This window comes from Gambusia affinis, linkage group LG10 (genome assembly GCF_019740435.1).
Source record: "Gambusia affinis linkage group LG10, SWU_Gaff_1.0, whole genome shotgun sequence".
NCBI classification, from domain to species: domain Eukaryota; kingdom Metazoa; phylum Chordata; class Actinopteri; order Cyprinodontiformes; family Poeciliidae; genus Gambusia; species Gambusia affinis.
In genome coordinates, this window is record NC_057877.1 from 20,232,272 (window position 1) to 20,256,093 (window position 23,822).

Genomic DNA, 23,822 nt, shown 5'->3' on the forward strand with positions numbered 1-23,822 from the left:
TACAAAATATATTTATCACAGTTTTTAAAACATGTTAGTAGCCATTTAACATGACAAATTGGTTTCATTGTGTGACCTCCTCAATCATTTGCAAAGTATTTTGTTTTGAAATTTATCTGTAAATAAAGTTTGACATATATTCATATAGTCAACACGATTTTTTTTAAGACTACAAGTTCCAAAACATCATGACATTGATGATTAAAATATGTTTTCACAATTCATAACACCATAAAAAGGCATGGTTAGTTTGACAGATCCTCTTCGACTCTAAGACGATCAAAAGGTTGGTTGAGTGTCATTTTTAAATTTTAATGTTATCATCTGGCACCCCAGACAACACGGAGATAAAACTGTTTAATCAGCTCCTATTTGTTTTCAGAGAGGTGTTGCTGGATTGCTATGGGCGTCCATGCAGACGTGAGTGAACTGCTGTCACACTGCAGTCCAACAGAGGGCAAAGTGCAAGCAAAGCTGTCACAGTATACTTTATCAAGCTCTTTTTCCTCTTCCTTCCTCCTCCCACCTAATGTCAAGTCTCCACCTCATTTCTCTTTAATACCATTCACTCAGACTTTCACTCATCTTGCAGTGCTGTGCTGTGAATATAACACATTGTTTGTTGCAGCAAAGGTAAGCCTTTTTTGTTGTTGTTTTCTGACAGGTTACAGAAAAGTTTGAACTAGTGTTGACCTGGTCATTGTTCCATGAAGTTTGTCTTTCTCCTGAATGTAAACGGCCACTGAGCATGTGATAACTGGCAAGTCTCACTGAAGAATGGATCTACTGTAAATGCAAAGATTTATTCACTGAAACATTAAGGCAGAGAGTATACACAGATGTGTTTGCTGTGGGATTCAAATGCTGTTTAATCTTTGGCTCTGTGTTAAAGGACTCGGAAAGAGTGAAATCCCTGCCAGTAGGAGTCCTATAATTCAGCTGATAACATAAGCTTGATGCTAATATAATTTCTAAAAGAAATTCTATTTTGAGCTCTGATGAAAACTGGAGGTTAATTTGGAAACCTTTAAAAAGTGCTTGGGGAAATAAAAAGCATTTGAATAAAACAGAATGAGAATTTGCAGTCATGAACCCTAAACCGAACCCTGTTAATTTTATTTCTGTTTTTTTAATGTACTTTCAGTTTCAAATGATCTCTTTGTTAAAGTAACAATCAAACTCTGCATCCAACAAAGCAATGGTGTTCTTCTGTAAGATCATAAGCCCAACATAAAATAAACAAAGGTGGGTGATCCACTTGGGAATTCCATTCTATAAAAATGGGAAATAGAAACTGTAATTATATGTGGCCCACTTAGTACTCAAGGATTTTTCAGCGTAGCATGAGCGTGGTTGAGACATACACTTCTTGTTTTGGTTTTTCAGGCGGAGCACTGACAAATTTAGATGTGCAGCAGTAAAAAATGTTGGAAAAACAGCCCAGAAATACATCATTGCAGAGAAGTCACTCTTTAAGATTGTTTGCCCAGCCCTGTTAGCTACTTCTGCACGGATTCTCTAGAAAGAAGGGATGCAGCAGAAAATGGGAAGTAAGGAAACATGCCAGGACTGAAGAGTCACATTTTTCATACAAAGAATTAAAATTTAAAGTCACTGACTTGAGAGGAAAAGCAATACAAGGGTGGAAATTCCCCAAATAGTCCAAAACAGAGGTTGTTTTGGTTATGTTCTTGTAGTCATTCATCAAATCATTTTTCACTTTTTTGTGTTCTCTTCAAATTACTTAGTAGGCTATCTCATACTCATTGGTGTTTGTATTGCTGTTATTTTGTCATAAGTATTTTTCTGAATGTGAATTCACTTTATTTGTTCTGAAAGTGTGCTCTCTAATCCCCAGTAAATAAGGAGGAATTTCTCAAAAATCTTTCTGACAGTGTGAATTTTGTTTGACACGTTTTATAGACATGAGATGAACATTTTCCCATTGTGCAGTTTTAATTCTTTCGATAAGACAGAGCTAGAGGTTATTATTGTGTGCAGCTGGTGAAAAGGGTTGCATCACTGTTTACTCTGCTGTGGTCATAAGGCTTGAGTGAACACGAGTTTAAGCACGGCTCTTTGTGTTTTCCTTGCAGCCCAGCTGTGTGTCAGTCTCAGTCCCAAACCAGAATTTTTTTTATCCAAATACTGAGATGTAGCCCAGTGGATGGGTTACTCAAGAATGAGGGAGAAAATTGCACTCTTTAGAATGCATTTTTATTCAGATAAAACAATTTGAAAATAACACTTGACATATTAAGAAAGAAAAAAACTGATGCCAGATTGAAAACCCTTCTTTTGAACATTGTCAGAGTGCATGTGTTGATCATTTCGGTATGGGTTAATAGTCATATTCTGCTTTATAAAATTTAAATATACAAGCACAGAAACAATTGTACATATGAGAATGCATTAATTTCGTAATTCTGGGTTTCTGATCAGTTGAATAATGTCCTGTTGTCAGCTGTTACATTTCTGTTTGCCATTTTTTTCAGTTTCAGTTTGAGAGCAGTTTAAATTATTTGTAAATAGCAGCATTGCTTAGTGAATTTACAGGTTTTCTTTTGTTGTTCTATGCATGTCAAATACAAAATAGATTAAATTAGCTATAGTAAGATGGAAAAATAAACACTGTAAAACAGTTTACCTAAAAAGCTGACAAAGCTGAGTAAAATTAGACAGAAAATCTGTAGTTCCTACAGAAATTGAGGTGCTGTTACTGAAAATAAAGTAGGTTTCTAAAGACAAAATTTATTTTCTTTGTCTCTGTTAATTGTTTTAAATTTGTAATCTGCTGAGTACTAAGTTCATGAACTCTCATTTTTTGCTCATGTGCTTTTTTCCCAAGTCTTAATGTCAGGGAGAGTTTAAGGTGACTAAGCATTTGCTCGGTCATGACCCTACTTTGTGAAGCAACATGTTCAAAAAAGGAGTGCATAAAACTGATGAAATAAGAAATTTCTTGAGTGAAATCCTAATGTGGCTCATGCAAAATCTGCAAAATGCTGAGTTCACAGCTTAAAAATCTCACTTCAACAAAGTTTTAATAACTTTCTTTTAAAGTATGTCCTGCATCGCTACCTGAATGTTTTCAGAGGCCAATGTAACTGAAAGCTGTCATGGAAGAACTACGACAAATTGATCTGACATACATCACAGAGTGCATCATCAGCATCATCTGCCCTTCTACGTGTCCAGAGGATCTCTACCTGCAGAATCTGAGGAAGATTATCCCTATGCTAGAGTCTAAGCATGGGCACAACTATATGGTGAGAAAATATTGTTTTTAAACAACTGTTTTCTTTTCATGATTCTTTTTATTTATGTATAAATCCAAAGATCTACTCTGAAGGTCTTTTTAAGGAAAATAACTATTAACATTAAACAAGACAACATTAAAAGATTTTTAAAAATGCTGCTTGTTATAAAGAGAAACAATTAATCCCCCAATTAATTGTAATTAATTGGGGAAAATCTACAATTTTTAAAAAGACAATTCAATTTCACTGATAGTACAATAGCATAATTAAAAGAGCATCTGTAGAATTAAGAAAGCCTTTAAATATACCTCTTGCTACTGCAAGATTAAACAGAAATAGAACTTATCTGTTTAATCCGATGATGATAATTATGTTAATAGTTGTGATTATTAACATAATTTTAATTATGTTAATAATTAAAATTATGGACTTATGGAAATGGACATGAGGATGACATGCATGAGAGGGTTAATTATGATGATTTTCCACTTACGGGTAATAAAAACATGACATTTAAAATTAGAATAAAAATCAATAAAAACAATATTTCTAAAAGCCAAAATATAAACTTATTAAGGATTATTGTTTTCCATCTAACAAACGGCCCTCATCTGAGTGGTTATTCTGATGTATTTAATATGACTGTAATTTCTAAACGTTCACTTTTCTCTTCTAATACAGCTCATTAACCTTTCCCAGAAGCATGACGTTCTTACAAAAATAACCCACAAGGTAATTAAACACTCATAGATATTTGGCTTCAAGGTTTCAGTTCTGTGTGAATGTGATGCACTGGTTCGGTTTCCTGTCAGATTTTCAACACAGGTTGGCTGGATCTCTTAGCTCCCAAATTGGATCAAATCTTTAATGTGTGCACAGCAATGGAGAACTGGCTCCAAGGTTATCCAAAACACATCCTGGTGTTACACTGCAGGGTAAGCATGGAGGCACTGCCCAATCAAGGCAACATTAAGATGTGTTTGAGGTGATCTGTGTGGTACATGGGTGGACATAATATTTACACTTAAATCTGTGAACATCTTCAACAGGGAGATATGGGAAGGCTTGGAGTACTCTTGGCATCATACATCCACTTCAGCAATATGTCTGCCAGGTAACACGTTTAAGAACAGATTTTTCTTAAAATAGAGGTGAACTGCAGTACATCAGTGAATAAACTTTTGAAGACACTATGAGACAAGCCTATTCTTTAGCCTGCGTCGTCACACTATGTAGCCAGAAGATGGATGGTCTTTGAAGGGTCTTGGAGACATTTTTGACATCTAATATGCATGTCAAAATGCATATTAGGCACATAACAAGATTACCCTGTTTGAGAGACCATAAATCTCTCATGTTGAGAGCATGTTGGTTCATTATCATTGTAGGAGCAAAAGTGGAGTGCTGTGTAGGTGAGCTTCCTGGCAGCAATGGGAACTAATCAATGAAGTGTCTCCTGCATAGACAGGTTGGCTTTGTTATCTGAGAATTTCAACCTGGCTACAATGTGATTAAACAACCACTAGTCTGTAGTGACCATGCAATTTTTTGTAAGGTTCTTTGTGCTGCAAAGAGCCTTACTATAAAAGCTGCTACATCCATCAGGTAGTTGCACCACTCTGCTTAACAAGCAGTTGAAACAAACTATTCAAGCTCTGAAAGGCAGTGGATACAGTGCAATGATCAGATCCTGTACAAAGGAATCAGACTTTGCTGTGCTACCTAGTGAACTGGGGCTTGTACCCGGAGAGTTGGATATATCTCTAAATTGTGCATGTGGGTTGTTTACGAAGAAGCCGAAGGAAGTTGTGAGCTTTGAAGCTGAAATGTAGAATGGTTGTCAAGGTCTTAAAAAGAAGTCTGGTATTATATTTAGTAATGATAAAAAGGAGGAAAAGTAAAATCAGTAGTATATGGTGTTTCTGATTCCATGGCTCAGGAATTGCAGCACAATTAATACATCTTTAAGCTTCTGGACTTTGGGGTTGTGTGCTCACAACAGTGCAAAACATGCACATTCTGGATGTAGTTTGCATGATTGCTTCTGTTGGTAATTATGGTGCTACAGCAGATGCCTGTCTAAAAACTTCATTAATGTTCACTAAATTTGCTGTGATCCAGGCACTGATTGAGCTAATAGAGGATTTCAGCACCATCCTTATCTCCTTCTTATGACAGGAATAAACAGGAATTGTCCAATAAGATCAAAGCTTTTTAACACCACATCATCAAGAAATTAGTAGAAACAATGTAGTGATTGTAGAATGTTAACTTTGTTTTTGTGGAGTAGATATAAGAAGTGTTCTATGAGAACACTTTAGTTGACATGGTTTTTAGTTTTTAACCATGTAATATTCTGAGAGAAATCATGCAAAGTAGGGGGCTTCTTGAGAGAATTTTAAGGTTGTTATTTTAAAGTTTTGTTTTAAAGAGTTTCCTGTTGAAAAGATCTAAATAGACATTTTCAGCCTGAGGCACTGAACGTTGTTTGATTTTGTCAAATCTTGAAGAGCTTTTCTGGGTGGTTGTTAAGATCAAAGAACAATTGACACAACAAAACACAGAGGCTGAACTCTTGACAAGCCACAGAACAGCTTGGATGATTAAAGAGACTTTAAACTCAGAGTTGTTTGATTTTTAGCCAAAGATCTGGTTGTTGTGCATGTAGGCAAGTCATTATAGAGCAAAAAATATAGCTTTTAGAGAGCAGAGCTTCTATTTTTTAACAAGGAAGTCATATTAGAAATATTAGTTTAGGTTGAGTTAATCTTCAGATGTCAGAAAAGTTCAGCTGGATTCTAATCAAATTCCTGGTCTCTGGACGTGTGTAGACATGCTAATCATGACTGAACAGTTGGGAAATATCTGATTGTGACCATTGTCCCTGTGTGCACAATCCATGAGCTTGTGATCGCAGGCATGCTAAGTCTTGTGAAAGACGCCTGGTTTGGCATAACATTATACTTCCTGCAGAGCCTAACATACATAAATAATTTTGTGATAAAAAGACAGTCAAGACAGTAAGGGCATTCAGTTACTTTGTGTATAAATCAAATCAGGTACATCTAAGCAGGCTTTGAGACAGAAATCTCTGCAGGATACCAAAATGTTTCAAGCCATCTACAGCTCAGCTAGTAGCTGCAACTTTATCTGAACATGTGCATTTCTCTCAGTGCAGACCTCTCTCTGGACCACTTTGCCATGAGAAAATTCTACAATGACAAGCTATCTGCTCAGATGATCCCCTCACAGAAACGGTAACAGCCCACTGGCCAAATGACTCACACTTAGCCTTCATCTGTCATGATCTGACTTATCCCTAGGTTGTCATTCAGTGGTATTTTTATTGGTATGCTTGCCAGAAACATACTCACTGTGTCTTTTTAGGTATGTTTGGATGGTGGGCAGCATGTTAAAAGGAGGACTGAGGATGAACCCATCTCCGTCTTTTCTGCTCTGTGTAGTTCTTTATGGTCTTCCCAACCCAAGACCAGATGAAAGTAAGCATCAAAAGAAAAATGGCAGCTACACATTTGTAAAGGGTCTTTGCAAATTGAAGTTGGTGCACTTAGAACAGCACAGTCAACACATCTTAAAAAGTTCCAAAAATTTTCAAACATGGTTTTCTGGGTGCTTTGCCATTTTGTGCTCTTGCTGTTTTCCTGAATTTTTAATAATAAAAGGAGCAAAAAGGAGCTTTGTGCCAATGGGAATTTCATGCTGGGTCATATTTACATGGTGTACTGTACTGCATCTTCATACAGTTTTGTAAAAAGACTCTTAAAAACTGCCTTTATGAGTAATGATTTGAAGTAATTTTCTACTATCTACTCCTTATCAGTCACGAGGTAGCTAGTTTATATTACTCAAATAAGTTCAGAGTTATTTTGGTTTGATCAATGAGCCTAATGTCTTCCTTGATTTCCAAATAAAATGCAGAAATAAGTCAATATTTTTATCACAGAGTAATGATCCAACTAGCTTTCTTCTTAGCCCATTAAGGTGTCTGAAAGTTGTAGCCCATATTCTGGACACAGATGTACAAACGTAGACTAGAATATTATTTAAGTGTTGTATGTGTTTCAGTTAGTCATTTCAAGTAAAACATATTACATGGATCAATTGCACACAGGCTGATGTTTTCTAGCCTTCATTTTATTAGCTAAGATGACTTTATGCTTACAGCTAATGAAAACTATTGTGCATTCTTTAAATCCCACAGGATGCTCCCTTTTCCTTAGAGTCTACCAAAGTCTGCAAGCAGTTTGCACATCACCAGTCTAGTAAGGCTCATCATTTAGACACTGTAAACACAGTACATAGAGGGCAGCGACTAATATGTATTTACTTTCACTTCAGTCACGTTAATGTTGCTCAGACGGATCGGCTGTACATCGTGCTTCAGCCAGCTCAGCTCCTCAAAGGGGACATCATGGTGAGAAAGTCATAGTACTTCTCTATATGCTTGTTTTCCACGTACAGTAACACATTTCTTTCACCTTCTAGTTGACAAAATAACATGGGTAGAGTTCATGTTATTTGACTATCAAGTCAATTGCAATAATACTTCCTCCCATTTAGAATGAATTGTTTTGTTTTTTAAGAGTATGGTAAAAAAAAGTTGCTGGCACAAGTTCTAATTATTTAATTTGATTTGTTGAGATCTTCTTAGCAGAGGGTTATGTTTTTGCATAAAACTTATGCAAAAAAAAGTTAAGAAATGCATCTAATTTCTTAACTTTTCTAGAATTATCCATTGTTCAAAGTAGCTACTTTCAAGTTTTAAAAGTCATCAGATTCCCTTCAAGCAGACATTGGGGTGCAATTGGGGTAGACTGAATTAGATGGAACAGTAAACAGGATGTGTTGTCACCCAAATTTTTCAAATTTTTAGGTTGTGTGTTATGAAAAAAACCTTCAATCAGCGAGTCGCCAAGTCGTTTTCCGCCTACAGTTTCACATGGGCCTGGTGTTTGGACACTCCCTCTCTTTCTGCAAGGCGGACCTTGACTGTGCTGCTGCTGAAGGTATTTATAACCTGCTTTGTTCCAGCTCCGCTTAGGGGCTCTGTCAGACTTTAATCTGTAACTGATAAAACTGCTGGCTCTCCGCACACCTGAACTAACGCTGGCACCTAACGCTCTAACTAACGCTGGCAAGGACAAATGGAAACACATGCAGCTGTCTCATTTTTGCTCTCGATATTCCAGATTCCTGTTTCCCAGATGATGGAAAAGTGGAGCTGCTGTTCTCAGAGAGCCCTGAAAAGATCGCAGGTAGAATTACTTTGCAAAACATTCATGTTGTGGGAAAAAAATAATGTGTTTTATAAGAATGCATGATAAGTCAACAAATTTTTTAAATGTTTTTCTCTGCAAATTAAAAAAAAACAACAACATTTCATTGCATTAATATTGCTCTCCAGAGACATAAAAATCAGTTTTTATTGTTGTTCTTTTTTTTTTTTTTTTTTTTTTTTTTACAGATACTTTTACTTAATAAAAAGACACCTTGGAGGATTTACAAACTCTTTACGAAGTCTTTAGATCCTGCAAGCAAACTGTTCCCCTGAATGAATGTTATGCCATCTGAATGCACCACATTCATGATAGCTTTTTGCAAAAAAAAAAAAAAAAAAAAGAGTTTTAAATAATGACCTCATAGACTGAAATGCTTCTAGAATTTGATAGGTAGCTAAATTTGTAAGTCATATGTACGCTTTTTGATCAGCAGTTCAGCAAAATAATTTGATTGATTTGCTTTTCTAAACAATCTTAACACCCCAATTCATTGTCAAAATGTGCAATAGCTAAATTCCACCTCCGAGCCAAGCAAGCACATAATATCTTCACCACTCAATGTTCTCAAATAAATCAACTTTAAATAAATCAGTAAAAAAAAAAAAAATGAAATCAAGCTCAAAACAGTCCTCTTACTGCATGTAAGGTTCCTACTGTATCAACTGTAATAAAAAATGACTCTTGCTTTAACTGACAGTTTAGTAAAGTCTGTAAACACAGGGCGGGGTCATGTGGGACAGAAAAGCACATAAAATACACATAATGTAGTAGTTGGTAACAATATTTATGCCAGTGGTGGTTTTGTTCACAAAAGAAACAAGGTAATGAAGTGTTAGGAGTACTTTCTGATAGAAAAAAGGTACAAGAAACTAAGAAGACATGGGAAAGAATAACAAAGAGCACTCTGTCTCCAATTCCATTCAGGAAAAGAAACACAGCTAAACACAAACTTGGTGGGTCAAGTGAACCTTCTACAGGAGAAAAAAAATGGAGCATGACAAGTTAATATCTTACTGCATTCTAAGGTTATTACAACCCAACTATGAAACCTCAGGATAATTTAAGCGAAAATTTGTATATCATGTAGTTTCACTTAAAAATAAGCATCACATGGTAAATAAGATAAAGATTTAAATTAACTATTAGTCTAACATTTTTGACTCCTCATTATAAGGGATATTTATTAATTTTCCTTTGTGAAAGAAAACGTTTTGCATCCAGAAGGGGGCAGTGTTGGACAGCACGCCAAAAAACGTCCCGCTCAATAGTAGCAACCAGGCTCTTCATTTCTCAACAGGAAGCAATGTGAGGGATTTATCGGACACGCATATCAGTGAGGAATTTAAATCAGTAGATAGTAACACAGGAGGAAAAACAAAGACAAACAAAATGTGAGGATATCAAAATGCAACATCTCACGTTTTGATTTTTATGAGGAATTAAACGAGGGGATGAGTTTTATTCACTAAGTGAATGGTGTTTGTTATTTTTTATGTCTAGGTAGAGAGCAGTGGTTGAATGGGCGCTGTGTGACGGTGGACTATGACACGATGGACCCATTAGTCAGACGAGATTCTTTCCAGGACTGGGCTCGTCATGAAAGAAGTAAAGTACCTTTTATTCTTATTTACCTTCCCTGATTTGTCATTTTGTCTGGATTAGGATGGAATCCGCTAATATTGTTTTAAGTGAGGGGAAACTATGGAAACATGAAAATTACGCTGTTGTGACTTATTAAAAAATTACATAAAGCAAACAGACATTATGAAAGTAGAGAAATATTTCACTTTATAAAACTAAAATAAAACTACTTAGACTGTAGACAAAGGTATTTTATATGTACATATAAAAATGATTTCATTAATGAGACAAAAAGAGCAACATGCTTGACAACATTATCTCTTCAGCTGTTTTTTGTTTTCTACATTGTTCTTGATTTGTAACACATAATTTTAATAACTGCTTAGTTTTCTATGTTTATTACTTAAAAATTTTGCATTCAGTTTACATTTATTAATGTTTTTATATTTTTCTAGTTTATATTTATGTTTTGCTTTTACTTCTATCTTAATAACTCAAAGAAATATGGGCCAATATTGTTCCAGGAGGAGCTCAAATACATTCAAGATGTAGGAGAATGATTTAAGAAATGATGCTTGTTTAATGTGAAGCATGCTAGAGGGGCAGAAAGTCAAATTTAAGATTTTATTTTAATCAAAGCTGTTTATTGCAGTAACAGTGAATTGTCAACAGGTCTTCATCTTTATGATGAAGACCTGTTGACAATTGTGCAATTCCAGTTTTGATTAGATTCCCTCTTTTTTCAGTATTGGTTTAAAAACAGGTGTATATGTCTAAGAAATAATTTGTTCACAAAAGAGAGCCATTCTCTGGTGGCGTACAAACTGGAATGACAGAGGAGGGATTTCAAAACTTTCACAAAATTTATTTCAAAAGAAACAGTCAAATTTCCAGCTTTCTTTGGATTGCTTTGCTGTGGTGTCTTTCTTGGCCTCCCCACAAAATATCTCATAATTGTAGAAGATTAGTGATAAAGACTTTCCTCTTGATGTTTCTGGGAATTCTCGTGAAAGCAACCAAGACAGCGAACAGACTGGAGGCTGCAGATTTTTCCCCCAAGAATTTTCCAGCTCCTCGGAATAAAAACACCTACACAAAATCACAAAATCCCACAGCAGACAGCTGAAACAATGGCTTTAAGCTGTGGCTGAGGTTTCAGCTCCAGCTGTTTTATGCCATGGCTAAATCTGCCCCCACCAGCCGTGTAATTTGGATTTAAAGACGTGAAAAAGTGGCACGTAAACACGGAAAACACACACAGATCTGCAAACAGGAATGTGGAACTCAGCTGCTCCTGCGACTGTTGTTTTGGAGCTCTGGTTGTTCAACTTGAACGTCTAACATTTCTCTCCTGTGCTGTTTCTATCACTCCATCCCCTCATCTGCCTTCCCTTTCTATCTGCACTGCTCTCAGGTTCAAGTTGCAGGTTGCAATTTGTCCAGTAAATTCCCTTCCCCCTTCTCCCCTAGAATGCGCCCCCATGTTTACATTCTCCTCACCAAATTTGGGCAGCTCAAGGTCCTTGTGGAGTTTTTTTTTTTTCCTTGAAAGTGCATTATGTGTATAACACACACTTCCACCTATGCATATGTGTGTGTATGTGAGGCTAGTGAATGATCCACCCTTTAGTTTCCTTCCTTTCCTGAGATGAAAACGCATGAGTGCACCCTCAGCTACCTGTGTCGGCTGGGACAGGATGCAAGGGGGTGGGGGAGAGGGACAGAAACAGAAAAAAAACTAAAGGGTTGAAGGCGGGGATTTGAAGTGCAGCAACATGAGAGAGGGAAAGGAGAGAGCAGAGGGGGCACACCAGAGAGCTGTTAGCACCTTAGGAAAAAGAATGTACTTCACATGTCTTCTTGCTGCTGAGAAGATGAAAAAACAGGAGCAGAATCAGGAGCTGCTATGAAACTTTTCAGTCTGCTTTCACTGTCATCCTTCTCTTTCCTTTTCTGGCTGTCATTCGTTTTGCTTCCTCCTTCTCTGAGTCCGGAGGGAGGCTTCGGCAAAGTATTTCCATCCTGTTTCCAGTCAGCAAAGCGGACAGTGAAAGTTTCCTGCTGGCTGTGGGTAAAGTAAGCTTTCTTACTTTTATTTCTGTTGGGCTGGTTGAAGCTTTGGATCTCTGTTTATCAGTTTGTGAACATCAGTGTGTGAAAAGCCTCTCAGAACCACTGGGAACTTTTATCATGCATCTCTGGCATTTCGTTTTTATTGCCTCTCTTGCACTCTAGAGGCTGTACTCATACAGCTGTGGCATTCACTGTGTGTTATCCAGTAGTTACTGTATATTGTTTTTTACTTTATCAAAATTAAACAAGCTTAACATGGAACAGATCCTACATTTAAGTGACTTATTTGTGCCCAAATCTATATACTTTAGAAGGTCAACCACAAATTAGAAAACACTGAACAAGCTTATATGCTTAAAGTTTCATATGTATAAATGAGAACATCAATACCTTAACAGTAATTCAGTTAAAGAAGTGACACTCTTGTATTTTACTGATTATTTATACAGAGAGTGACATATTGCAAGCATTTATTTGCAATAATTTGAATGTTTGACTTAGCTCACACAATGTAACAAGAAAAGGAAAACAAGGAAAAATATCAGTGGTTACTTAATTTGAAAGAAAAAAGTTTCAAAGTCTTCTATTCAAAACTAAAAGTAAATTGTGCTTTACATTTGGAACCAATCTTCCAGAGTCTGAAGGTAGAGTGGAGGGCAACCAAATCAGTCGCCTACCACTCAGTTTTGGAACACTTTATGTTTCCTTCTGCTGATAAGTTTTATGGAGATGCTGGTTTGATTTTTCAGTGAGACCAAGACCAATTTGGTCCTAATTGCTAGAAGAGCTGTTAATTAGATCTCTTCTTTTTCTATATGTGAATCAGTCGTCTGACCTCAGGTGATGGACACATCCTTTTTCTCGTGACACGTAGACTCACGCATCGTTCTGTCGCCTATACAAAAAGGTTATTGTGTTTTCTTCACCAAGTGTGTCTGAAGTCATGATTCATGGGCTGTGGTGATGCAGGTGCACACTCCATTGTATACAATCAGACAAGTTTTGACTGTAAATTGGAGTTTTCCAGTGGAATGTAAGTGATTCAGAGACAAATCGCAAGAGCCGGTAAACAACAATCGGAAAACATAATTACAGCAAATTGCTAGTGGGTCCTTTCTTTCTCTTGTTTAAATTTATTTATTTACCATTAAATCTCAGTTCGAGATTATTGTTATGAGAAACACTTTACAATTGAGCCTGGGGAAAAAAACCCAATTACTTAGTAAGCAATAATTTTAGAAAGAAAAACAGTGAAACATTCACCCAAAGGGAGAGCTGTCAGTGCAAACAATCAAAAAGATTATGAAAATCATCTAGAAGGTAAATCAACACAGAGTATTTAAAAAAAAATAAAAAATTGGCTGTGTCCCATCAGCTCAAAGCAAATACAAACAAAATGTTCCAGAAAATAATCAGACAGATCTGAGAAGACAAAAGCATCAGCACAGAGAAATCATTGTAATTTCTGCATTTTATCTTCATCATCAAAACATAAGTAATGTTGATCATTCTCCACCAGATCCAGCCATCTCCTATGATCAGCTTCACTTCCTCTAGTCACAACATCCTCTTCTCCCTTTCAGTTACAAACCTCAGAGTTAACTAACCCTGACCTTTCAATGTCATGTAGACCAACTCTGAAAGATCTATTTCCATTAACTTTTTAACATTACCAAACTTTGCTCCTCTCTCACTCTACCAGATTCAGGAAAATGGATCTATGCCATTGTCTCTGGATTGATGTGGAGCTGTACTCCTTGGGATATCTTGCTGGAATCTTCAGAGGCTCCAGCTAGGATCTTGACAAGAATATGAACACATTATACCTATTCTTCATTCGTTTCACTAGCTTCATGATTGGAAAAGAAATGACAAAAGAAAAACCATGATTAACACATAAACACAAAAAAGCAAGACTAAGATTAAAGTGTATGGAGGACTTGATGCTAGAGCAATCGATGATGTGGGACTGCATGTTGGGTAATAGAGATAGATCAGTCTCGGTCATTATTTTGAAGGAATTGTATTAATTCAAAGCAAGTTTGCTGTTGATGAAGTCTTGATGATGAAGCAAAGTCTTCAAAGAATTAAAGTTGATAGAAAAACTAGAAGAGTTGCAACAAAGTACTGATTATGGGGTTTTTCATCTTGTCATCACATTCATTTTTATCTCTGCCTGATCTGTTACTCATGTTTTTGAGATGTTTGCAAAGCCTGTGTCTGTGTTTTAGCTAAAATGCTTCCTGTCATTTAAGTTTAGTAAAAACAAAACCAAACCTCTTTGAAAAGCGGTGATTCTCTATTTTTTTAAAACCAGATTTAAATTGACCAGAGTGATTTCTGTCTCCTTCCAGGCCCTCCTCATGTGTCTGAATCTGGAAATAGAGATTTGTATTCCAAAGTGAGGAAGAAGAGCACTGAGGAAGGAGTTCTGTACCCTCTGCTGTCTATCAGCCCGAGCCTCAGCGACAGAGCGCCATCAGCCAGCAGTGACTCGGGCCTCTCCGTTGCCTCACAGGGGCGGACCGGAGTCGGACCCAGAAGAGGAGCCACGCAGGACAATTGTAGCCAGGCTGAGAAGCTGATTTTTGGGGCTGAGTCAGAACCAATCCAGGCTCTTCTGGAGGTCATGACCGAACTGAGTTCTTCTGGTGTTGGAGATGGAAAGGTGAGTGGAGATGAGTCCAGACTGGGAGCCACCATCAATGGCGATGTTTCATCAAGCGAAAGGGAGACGGATATTCTTGATGATGAGGATGAAGGTTCTTCTTCACAGGCTCCAGACTCGAGCAGTGTTTTCTCACTTCCTTCTGAAAATGTACCTGCAACTCAGAGACAAGCCCGAACAGAGTACTCCACTCACTCCTGGGTTCGACAGCAGCAGATGGTGGATCCCATCCCTGAGCAGGGAACCAGCAAGTCGAATAAAGAGAGACCAGCACCTCTGGAACTTCCTGAAACACCAACACGAGGATTAAGCAGCAGGGAAGCAGTGAAGAGAGGCCTCTTAGACCAGGACAACAGACAGCCTGAAAATACTACTTCATCCTGTCAGGAAGATGAGCTGGCCTCCTTATCTACAGACATCGACGAGTCAATTGAGCAGCTGAACAAGCTGATTCTGGATTTAGACCCCACTTTTGTTCCGGTTCCCACTCGATGTTCTCCTCTGTCCCGCTCAGCCTCTCTGCACACCAACGGCCTAAGCCACAAAGGCTTAGGCCAGACCCATCAGTCAGGTAACGTTAAACAAAATGCTTGATGTAAAATGTATCAGAGTTGTTAGAAAATATCTGTCCTCCCAAAGCCCATGAGAAATCACAGAAGCGTCATTTTATAGTTTTGCAGAAGGGTTATCTGCCAGTTAGGGCTGAAAAACATCACATTAAACATTTTATACCAGTCAAAATAGATCATTACTGATAGTTTTTTGATTTACGTATCTGAAATACTGCCAAATCTGTGGTGTGTGACATTTACTTTATTAACCACAGCTTTTCCTCGTGTCATTGTCTATCTTAAAGCAGTTTTGAGGCAAATAGTGATGAAACATGAAACTGCTGTTACTCAAGTTACTCAACAGGTCGTTGTGAGGTAACCAAAGAGTGAGTGAGTTAGTTGATGCCACCAACATTGTTTCAGAGGCCTTAGTCTACATTAAAACCAAAAAAAAGTCAGTTTTAAAAAAAGTAGCTGCATGAGCATTTAAATTTCTGCTCCAGTTCTGGCCACTACTGCTATGCCAGTGTGCTGAGGTATCTGCATCCCTTTTCTTTCGCACACTTTCTAAAATGCACAATTTTCAGCATGTTCAGGTGAGGTGAATGAGGATCTTAAGACTGAATTTTATGTTTTCATTTTGCTGATTCAAACTATTTGTTTTTTTTAATTAATCAATCAGTCAAGTTTATTTGTGTATTACATTTCAGCAGCAAGGCAGTTGAAAATACTTTACATAACAAAAAACACACAATTACAAAGTTTTAAAGAAAGATACCATACAGTTAACAATTGAACAAACATTACATTTTGATGAGTGCTATCATTAAAATCAGACAAATCAAATATGTTGGTCAATGTTTCATTTATTATGGTTCAAAATCAATTCTAAACAGGTGGGTTTAAATTCTTTATCTAAAGGAAGTCAGTGTTTGAAGTGTCTTTCAGTTTTCTGGAAGTTTGTTTGGTGCATAGAAGCTGAATGCTGCTTCTCCATGTTCGGTTCTGGTTTTGGGAATGCAGAGCTCTGGAAGGTTGATAGAACAACAACAGATCTTTAATGTATTGTGGTGCCAAGCCGTTCAGTGGTTTGTAAACTAACAGTATTTTAAAGTTTTTATTCTCTGAGCTACAGGGAGCCAGTGTAAGGACTTTAGAACTGGGGTGATGTGCTCTATCTTCCTGGTTTTTTTCCGGTACAAATCACCAAAAAATGGTGGAGATCTCCACTTATGACAGAAGTATGTATGTTTGCTGTAGGACAGAGGTTTGTAAATGTGGGTTCTTGCTGAAGTTTGGAAGAGTTTAGTCAAACAAGTAGTGGAGGACTCTGATGTGGACGCAGTGATAACCAAGACCTCTCTGTATGTGACACACAAGGATGTGTTTACTCTACTACTTGCTTTGTTATCACGGGAAATATACAGACCCTGAGGTTACATTATGCAACCACACATAACGTGAAGTGGGTAACATGACTAAGAAAGATACAATGATTATGGGTACAAATCACAGATGAAGGCAGATTAGCCCTAACCTGAAGTTTCATGTGTTCACACCAAGAGATGAGAGGGATTTCTGTGATGCAGGGGAGAAAAACACTTAAAAAAAAACAACAAAAAAAACCACCACTTGAGAACTAAGCTAAACTGGAAACTCTAAAAACAAATAGCACTGAATGTTTATTTTGAATATTTTCTTGATCTCATTTTTTGTTCCTTAATAAGGGGAAGAAATAACAGGTGTTTATGTTTCCTTTAGGTGTGACATGTGTATACATAACCTCTCAGAGCATTTTGGCGTCATGGCGGTTTACATACAAGGAATGAGCAATATCTCATGGTGACTTGGCTTCTTAAAGGATTATCTCATTTCAGAGTGGATCAGTTTAAACTGAGCATGGGTGTAGGAATATGATTGACACTTGGAAACCATTTGTACATTGAATGCTGAAGCCTTTCTCTGCTTCTGTAATGCTTGTAACAGTCCAGGCCCCGTGTGAGCATATTTATGAAATATTGATTTAACATACTTGGTTATTTTGCAAGGCAGTCCAAAATGTGATTGCATCTGGACAAAGATTGAGATTCAAGAAAATCAACGTGCCACCATTTAACTCCAGTTAACTCTGCATGGTAATGTAGTGTGTGTGGAAAGCTTTAATTTAATTTTTGTAAATTAATTCAGGAAAAATCATGACTATTTCACAAATTCTAAAAAAATATAATGCATGATTTTGTAATTTTATCCTTGAATCTTAAAGTTCAGGACTGCTAGCCTACTGTATCAGACTTTAAAACAGAAAACAGAAAACAACAGAAATCTTTTCAAATAGTTATTGCTCAAAAATAACATTTTATATTTTTGTACCAGCAAAGATGTAAAGATATGACACAATATAAAAGTACTGCTTTTCAGAAAGCAAGAGAAACTCAACAAATCATTGATGATACTGTTTTGGAAACTCCTTTAACTCTCCATATTGTCTCTCCTTGCCTGGTTCTCCACAACCTGATGGCACATGCTGTATGGTGATTTTATTACATCATATCCACTGGGACGGCGCCTATAAGAACAGTAATTCTTATTCTGTGACCTCTGTCACTTGTTTCATTTATGGCATCATATGAGGAATGTCTCCACTTTCATGCCATTTGCTTGAGAAACAGTCCAAACTGAGCTCAGACTAGTGAGAATTTGGTTTATCTGAGACATAGCAGAACAGGAATGTCCTTTGCAGCAACTCAGAGAATTCTTGATAGTGTCTTTGCTTCAATATCTACCTCTCATCCTTTACTTATTAGTTTTTGCTGTAACCTAGAATTTATGTTCTGGAAACAGGTTTGTAGATCAGCAGATTGACATGTCAAAGCATTGAAAGCTGATATTTCCTCCTCGGCGCATTTTAAGCCATAACTAACACTTGTCTTGATTCATTATTATAGTGAGTGTTTTCAGTAGACTGTTTGAAGGAGGAACTTGTAAGCATTCAGGAATGCTTTTGAAGTTTTGACATAATGACTTCACCCTCTCATCTTCCTGAAAAGACTACTGTCTTGTAACAAGTGTGGTGGACATTAGTTGATACTTGAGACTTCCTTGGAAGCTTTTTTGACAGGCCCACTGTAGGGACAGTAGCTGGTTTAGTTGCAGTGGCTCATTCCAGCTTTTGTTTAATGAGACGTTTTGGGTGGCTAAAATTGAGTCCTTAAAATTTTAGCCTATTCCCAGGTTTTGACCCTCTAAAAACCAACAGCAGAGACTTTAAAGCAAGCATAACAGGTTGAAGTGTCTGAAAATCTGTGGTACATCAATAAAACGACAAACCCAACAGCCTCTGTGGTCATCAAAGCACGTTTTATCCACAAATGGCTACTTTTTAGAAATCCTGTGAGCACTGCTTGTACTATGCTCCCTTCTCCCCCTTCCTCTTGATTGCTAGATTTAGTGTCAGTATTTTGACAGTGTCACTAATGCTTTTGTTATTTGAACTGAAGACTAACAAAGATTCAGAATTTCTTCTGTGTTAATGAAATCAGCCTGTTTAGAATTTGGTTTCTCAAAATAATTTATTTCAGCTTGGAAGCATGCATATTTAGAACAGAGTTCAGCATAATTCTGAACTCAGAGGACACTATTGTATCAATAAAAAAATAAAAATAAGTGATTGTTATAGCAGATGTTTTTCAGACGAGACACCATCTGTTTCTGGTGCATGCTCTCTTACTCACACTAGCTGTACCTCCACTGATAAAACACATGGAGAGAAGCTTTTGTTGAAAGCAAACACGACAAACACTAATTACTGTCATCACCCTTTATTGGCAAGTCGGCATGTGTTTACAACAAAGTGTCAATTTAGTTTAATGTCACGCTTTTTTAAAAACATAACTAGACTATTTGTGGTGTAAATGTGTGTAGCAACAAAACAGATGACTGAGTTTGATTTTCAAGCGGATTGCGTGTCAGATTATAATCTGTTTTACTGTCTGGCTCCCTCCCTCCTCTGCCTCTATTCTCCTGATCAGGGTGGAAACAGCAGAAACATGTTAGCGATGTGGTGGACTATGGTGACCCTCAGAGTCCAGGATGGAAAAGAGGTGGAGCTCAAAGCTTTAAAGGCTCCCCAGCCAACAGCCCCTCCTTCTCAAGCTCCCAGGTAAACTCAGCTTCACCTCATCTGACATACTGGCAGATAGAAAGAAAAGGAAGATGATTAAATCATTTTGGATTTAGAGCTTTTGTGCTGCATTGAATAATCTATAAAATGTGACATTTTCAATGTCTTTTTGCTGCCATAACACATACAAAGCTATACAAATTATTTTATCAGGTAACATTTGGAGCTCATGAATAAATTAGACTTCATTTTAACAGCATCTGAAGCAATGTAGGGTGCGAAGAGCATAAAAGGTTTTATTGTTACATATTAGTAACAATAAAACCGCGGACAAGAAAGTACCTATAGCTTCAAAATGTTGAAGAAAAATTAAGGATTTTTTGAAGAGATTTCCACCTGATTTTTGCATATACAAATATATAGAATTTTCTGAGAATAGGTCCAAAATCTCAGCGCTATAATGTTTTAGCTTCTTCATAATCACTTTTACAGCATGACAAAATGCCCCATCCGGCCAGAAAATAAATCACCACCAAATGTTTACTGGATTTTTGGATAAAGTTGCTGCTGCAGAATGTTTTGATCCCAGGCTTTAATCATTTCAGTGCTCTTGGGTCCGTATTGTAGGAGAAGCATCCCGACACCTGGATTTTATCAGGATGCTTAACTGTTGGCACCACACCAAGCTCAGGGAAGCTCTTGCCTTTTCTTCTCGAGATGTTAGGAACATATGAACTTCTTGTTGAGTTCTGATGTGTCCTTCAATTTTTTACTCATTGGACTAAATTGACCTTGTTACTTTCCTTCGTGTCCAATTCTCTTTACTTGATTGTGCAGATATTTGCTCTCACACCCACCTGATGCCAGTGATGAGCAAACTCTACACTTGTGACAATCTGATCTTAGTTTTACTGTTTTTGAAGGAGGAGACAGTTATACACCTTGCTGGACTCTCAGGGATGTCTTGATTTTTTCCACCTTGATAAACCAGCAAAATTTCAGAAGCAAAAATATTAGCAGTAGTTTTTAGCACGTGAGGCTATTTTGATGAAAAGTATCAATGATTTTATGCTTTTTCTTAAAAAACTGATTGGCACAACAAGAAGATGACTTAAAGAGCTTCTGTCATTCTTTTATTATTAGATTAATAGAGTGATTTTTACTCAGAATTCCGATTGAAATAAAGTTAGTCGATCTTTCTGGGAAAATACAATAGAAAATCTGTTTTTGTTGAAAAAGTTTTTAAGTTATTAAGAGCTTGAATAAATGTGAAGCAGCTTCATTGGAGAGGAGTCTTAAAACTATCTTAACAGTCATCATTGAAACCTAAAGAAACAAAACATTTATGCACTTCCAAAACATTTAGGTGTCACTCTATGTTTGGCATTTTTGTTTTGGAAAATCTGGATTTTTCTTTCACCACCCTTTTGCCTGTGTTGCATGAATGGCCTGAGTGTTTACACCAAAACACACGTTGCAGCCACACACAGATCACAAGACTGATGTCTGCTGCTGTGTGTTTATGTGTGTGAGGGGGGAGGTTGTCACCTCTTAGCACTTCATAAAAAACATTTCCAATGTTCTCTTGGTTTTCTCCTCACCTCATTCTCCTTGCTGATCTTTTTAAAGCATGGTCATCTCTACAAAACTAACAGTGTGGATTACCGCGGACAAATGGACAACTCTGACTTCATCCCAATGACTCCAGCATTCCCAGTGTCTCCTCCAACGCCCTATGGTAAGAGATGATGTCAAAAAATTTAGCCCCTGTGGCCATGGGTGTGTCTGCATTTGGAAATCTTATCAGTTTTGTTTCCACTTTTCTTTCTAGTGAAACATTTCTCTGAGATTTCCCAATTCAGTGCTGGCAGACAGTGGGACCAACACAGCTGGACACAAGGTAGTGTTTTTTCCTAAAGTGAATACTTGGCAAGATGCAGCACTTTGCAAAAAAAATACTCATATCCCCTGAACTTTTTCACTTTGTTGTGGTTTTGATACCATCTTCCTCAAATTTGCATGTCTATGTGCCTTTGGCTTTTTATGTAAAGTTGCCTTCCAATCTGCTTCCATTCATCCATGGAACAGGCTCTGCAGTAAATATGACAGAATTACAACCAATTAACATGAGTTGTCATCATGCTGAAAACGTGACTTGTCACCTATGTAATGCCACTCACCATGACACAAGAAGAAAGCAAATCTAAATTTTTACAAAGGAAAGAGTCAAAAATTGTACTGCACAATGACTTGGATGCATTATATTAATCTGATTACTTGTTTGAAAATAGTAATCCATTAAATAGAAAGTGGTCATATTAGAGTAACATGTTACTGTCATCATTGTTGTGTCTCTTTCATGTAATGTGACACTTTAAATGTGGGATATCAATAATGTGTTTCTTCATGCCGCTCTTCTGTAAAGATCATATTTATAGTGCCTGATAAGTAGCTGACATCACATGCAAACAGATTTTCCCACCTGAGCTATGGACCTCTGCAGATACCCCAAAGCTCACATGATGCTGTTTACAAATGTTTTCTCTCAAGCCACTAAAGCCAACTCAAAGGAGGAGAAGGTTGATAGCAGCAGAGAGGCGACACAGTGAAGCCAAGCAAATCTACTTGTATTATTTTATTTTGAACCCAACCCCTCCAAAATATTTAAAGCCTTTTTTCCCACCTGATAATGATGCACCATTTTGTCTTGGTCTGTCACGTTAAAACCAAATAAAATACATCATAGCTTGTCCAGTTGGGACAAAAAATGAAAAATGTTCGCTTCTGTAAAGCACCGTATATGAGGGTGTGTGTCTGATTAAGAGTTAACTCTTGATTTCAGATGAACAAGGTTCAGGAGAGGGTTGGAATGTCCTTATGGCTTAATACACTAAAGACACACACCTGGTCTGGAGTTTGCTTGTGTTGGCTGGACATGTTAACATGGCTTTTTGTTTTTGGTGATTCAGAAGCAGACTTATTTCTAATTAATTAGGATTAGACATTTCAATAATTTCAGAGATGGGATTGGATAGCCCACTAAGGCCCTGTGGGATAAGCTGAGACTGGATTCCTGCTAATAATAGCTAACAGAGGAAAGGAGCTTTGCTGACAGGATGTCCACTTGTGTCCTGTTCAGGGAGGGTACAGGAGAAGAGGGGAGGGTCTGTTGTTGTTTGAACATCCTGCCTGAGCAGATATTCAGCACACAGCTGCAGCAGGAATTTACTGTAGTGTCAAAAACATGATTGTCTTTCAGAGGTTGGAACTTATATCTGATTTGAGACACTGTTGATATGCACTAAAGTTAGGTTGAATGTTTTGCTGATATTAATGGTCATGCTATTCCTAGTGCCCTTTTCTATGTGTTTTGAGCAGTTTGCCCCCTTAAAGGGTAGTTCTGCTTTGTTGTAAACATGTTCGGCAGAGCAGGGGGTGATAGGATGGAGGGAGAGTTGCTGAAAGACAGAACAGAAAAGCACCTGATTTTCTCTCCTTGTGAAACTGAAAAGGGCACAAAATGTCTTTTGGTTGCTGACATTTTGTGACTCAGACAACAGTTTCCTGTTTCCCACATTAAATGCAAACAGCTGTCTGGGAAATAATTTGCTGTGTCTAGCCAGGAGCAGCAATATTATCCATCTAAATAATTGTCATTTTATTTTAAGTCATTATAAATTGTGCCAAGACTGCATGTCTATGAACTAAAGACAAAGAGCTCTTTTATTTGAGCTTACAGTTAACCCTTTCTTTGAGTTTTGCTCAATCTAAGCCTTACATTGAAAAACACTATTTTTGAACAAAGGTTAAAGCCATTTCAGTTGTATAAGCCAAAAATATTTTAACTATTGCAATAACTATTAATGCAACTAATGATACTATTAAACACATTAGTTTCTTTTTTGCTGACATATAGAGATAAGTAGATTAGTGTAATGTTTTGCATTTCTGGTAGTAGTTAGAGGGCAGTTCAGTCAGTCAGGCCTAAATTTCACATGATTTAAAATCTATAAACATTTTCAGTCCTATTATATATATTACAGTTAGGAATGTGCATTTCAACAAAATACAACCATATAACATGAAACAATAATAAGGGAACAAAAGTGAAAAAAAAGTATAAGTTAATTACACTGTTAAACCACCACTTTTTTGTGTATGAATGAATACACTCAAAGAAATTATTCTTGTCATACTGTAATATAATGTAATGTAACATATCGTAATACAAACAAAACATAAATAAAATGTTTAATTTGTACCATGCTG

General features: G+C 37.0%; 1 protein-coding gene across 5 annotated transcripts in view; it reads left to right on the top strand.

Annotated features, from left to right (window-relative positions):
- The first annotated feature begins 550 nt into the window (after positions 1-550).
- The window catches only part of si:ch211-191a24.3 (tensin-3), a 40,657-nt gene continuing 17,385 nt past the window's right edge, over positions 551-23,822 (top strand). The window contains exons 1-17 of one of the 5 annotated variants that reach the window (XM_044128199.1): positions 551-633; positions 3,096-3,269; positions 3,942-3,992; positions 4,073-4,195; positions 4,310-4,374; positions 6,434-6,517; positions 6,648-6,760; positions 7,483-7,543; positions 7,620-7,695; positions 8,155-8,287; positions 8,471-8,536; positions 10,061-10,165; positions 14,569-14,882; positions 14,991-15,453; positions 19,462-19,592; positions 21,183-21,291; positions 21,385-21,453. In XM_044128199.1, coding sequence (XP_043984134.1) covers positions 3,120-3,269; positions 3,942-3,992; positions 4,073-4,195; positions 4,310-4,374; positions 6,434-6,517; positions 6,648-6,760; positions 7,483-7,543; positions 7,620-7,695; positions 8,155-8,287; positions 8,471-8,536; positions 10,061-10,165; positions 14,569-14,882; positions 14,991-15,453; positions 19,462-19,592; positions 21,183-21,291; positions 21,385-21,453 — 2,113 coding nt within the window. In that variant the 5' untranslated portion in view covers positions 551-633; positions 3,096-3,119. Of the gene's footprint in view, positions 634-3,095; positions 3,270-3,941; positions 3,993-4,072; positions 4,196-4,309; positions 4,375-6,433; positions 6,518-6,647; positions 6,761-7,482; positions 7,544-7,619; positions 7,696-8,154; positions 8,288-8,470; positions 8,537-10,060; positions 10,166-14,568; positions 15,454-19,461; positions 19,593-21,182; positions 21,292-21,384; positions 21,454-23,822 lie in introns of those variants that run through there. The other 4 variants (XM_044128197.1, XM_044128198.1, XM_044128200.1 and 1 more) reach the window with 4 other exon arrangements.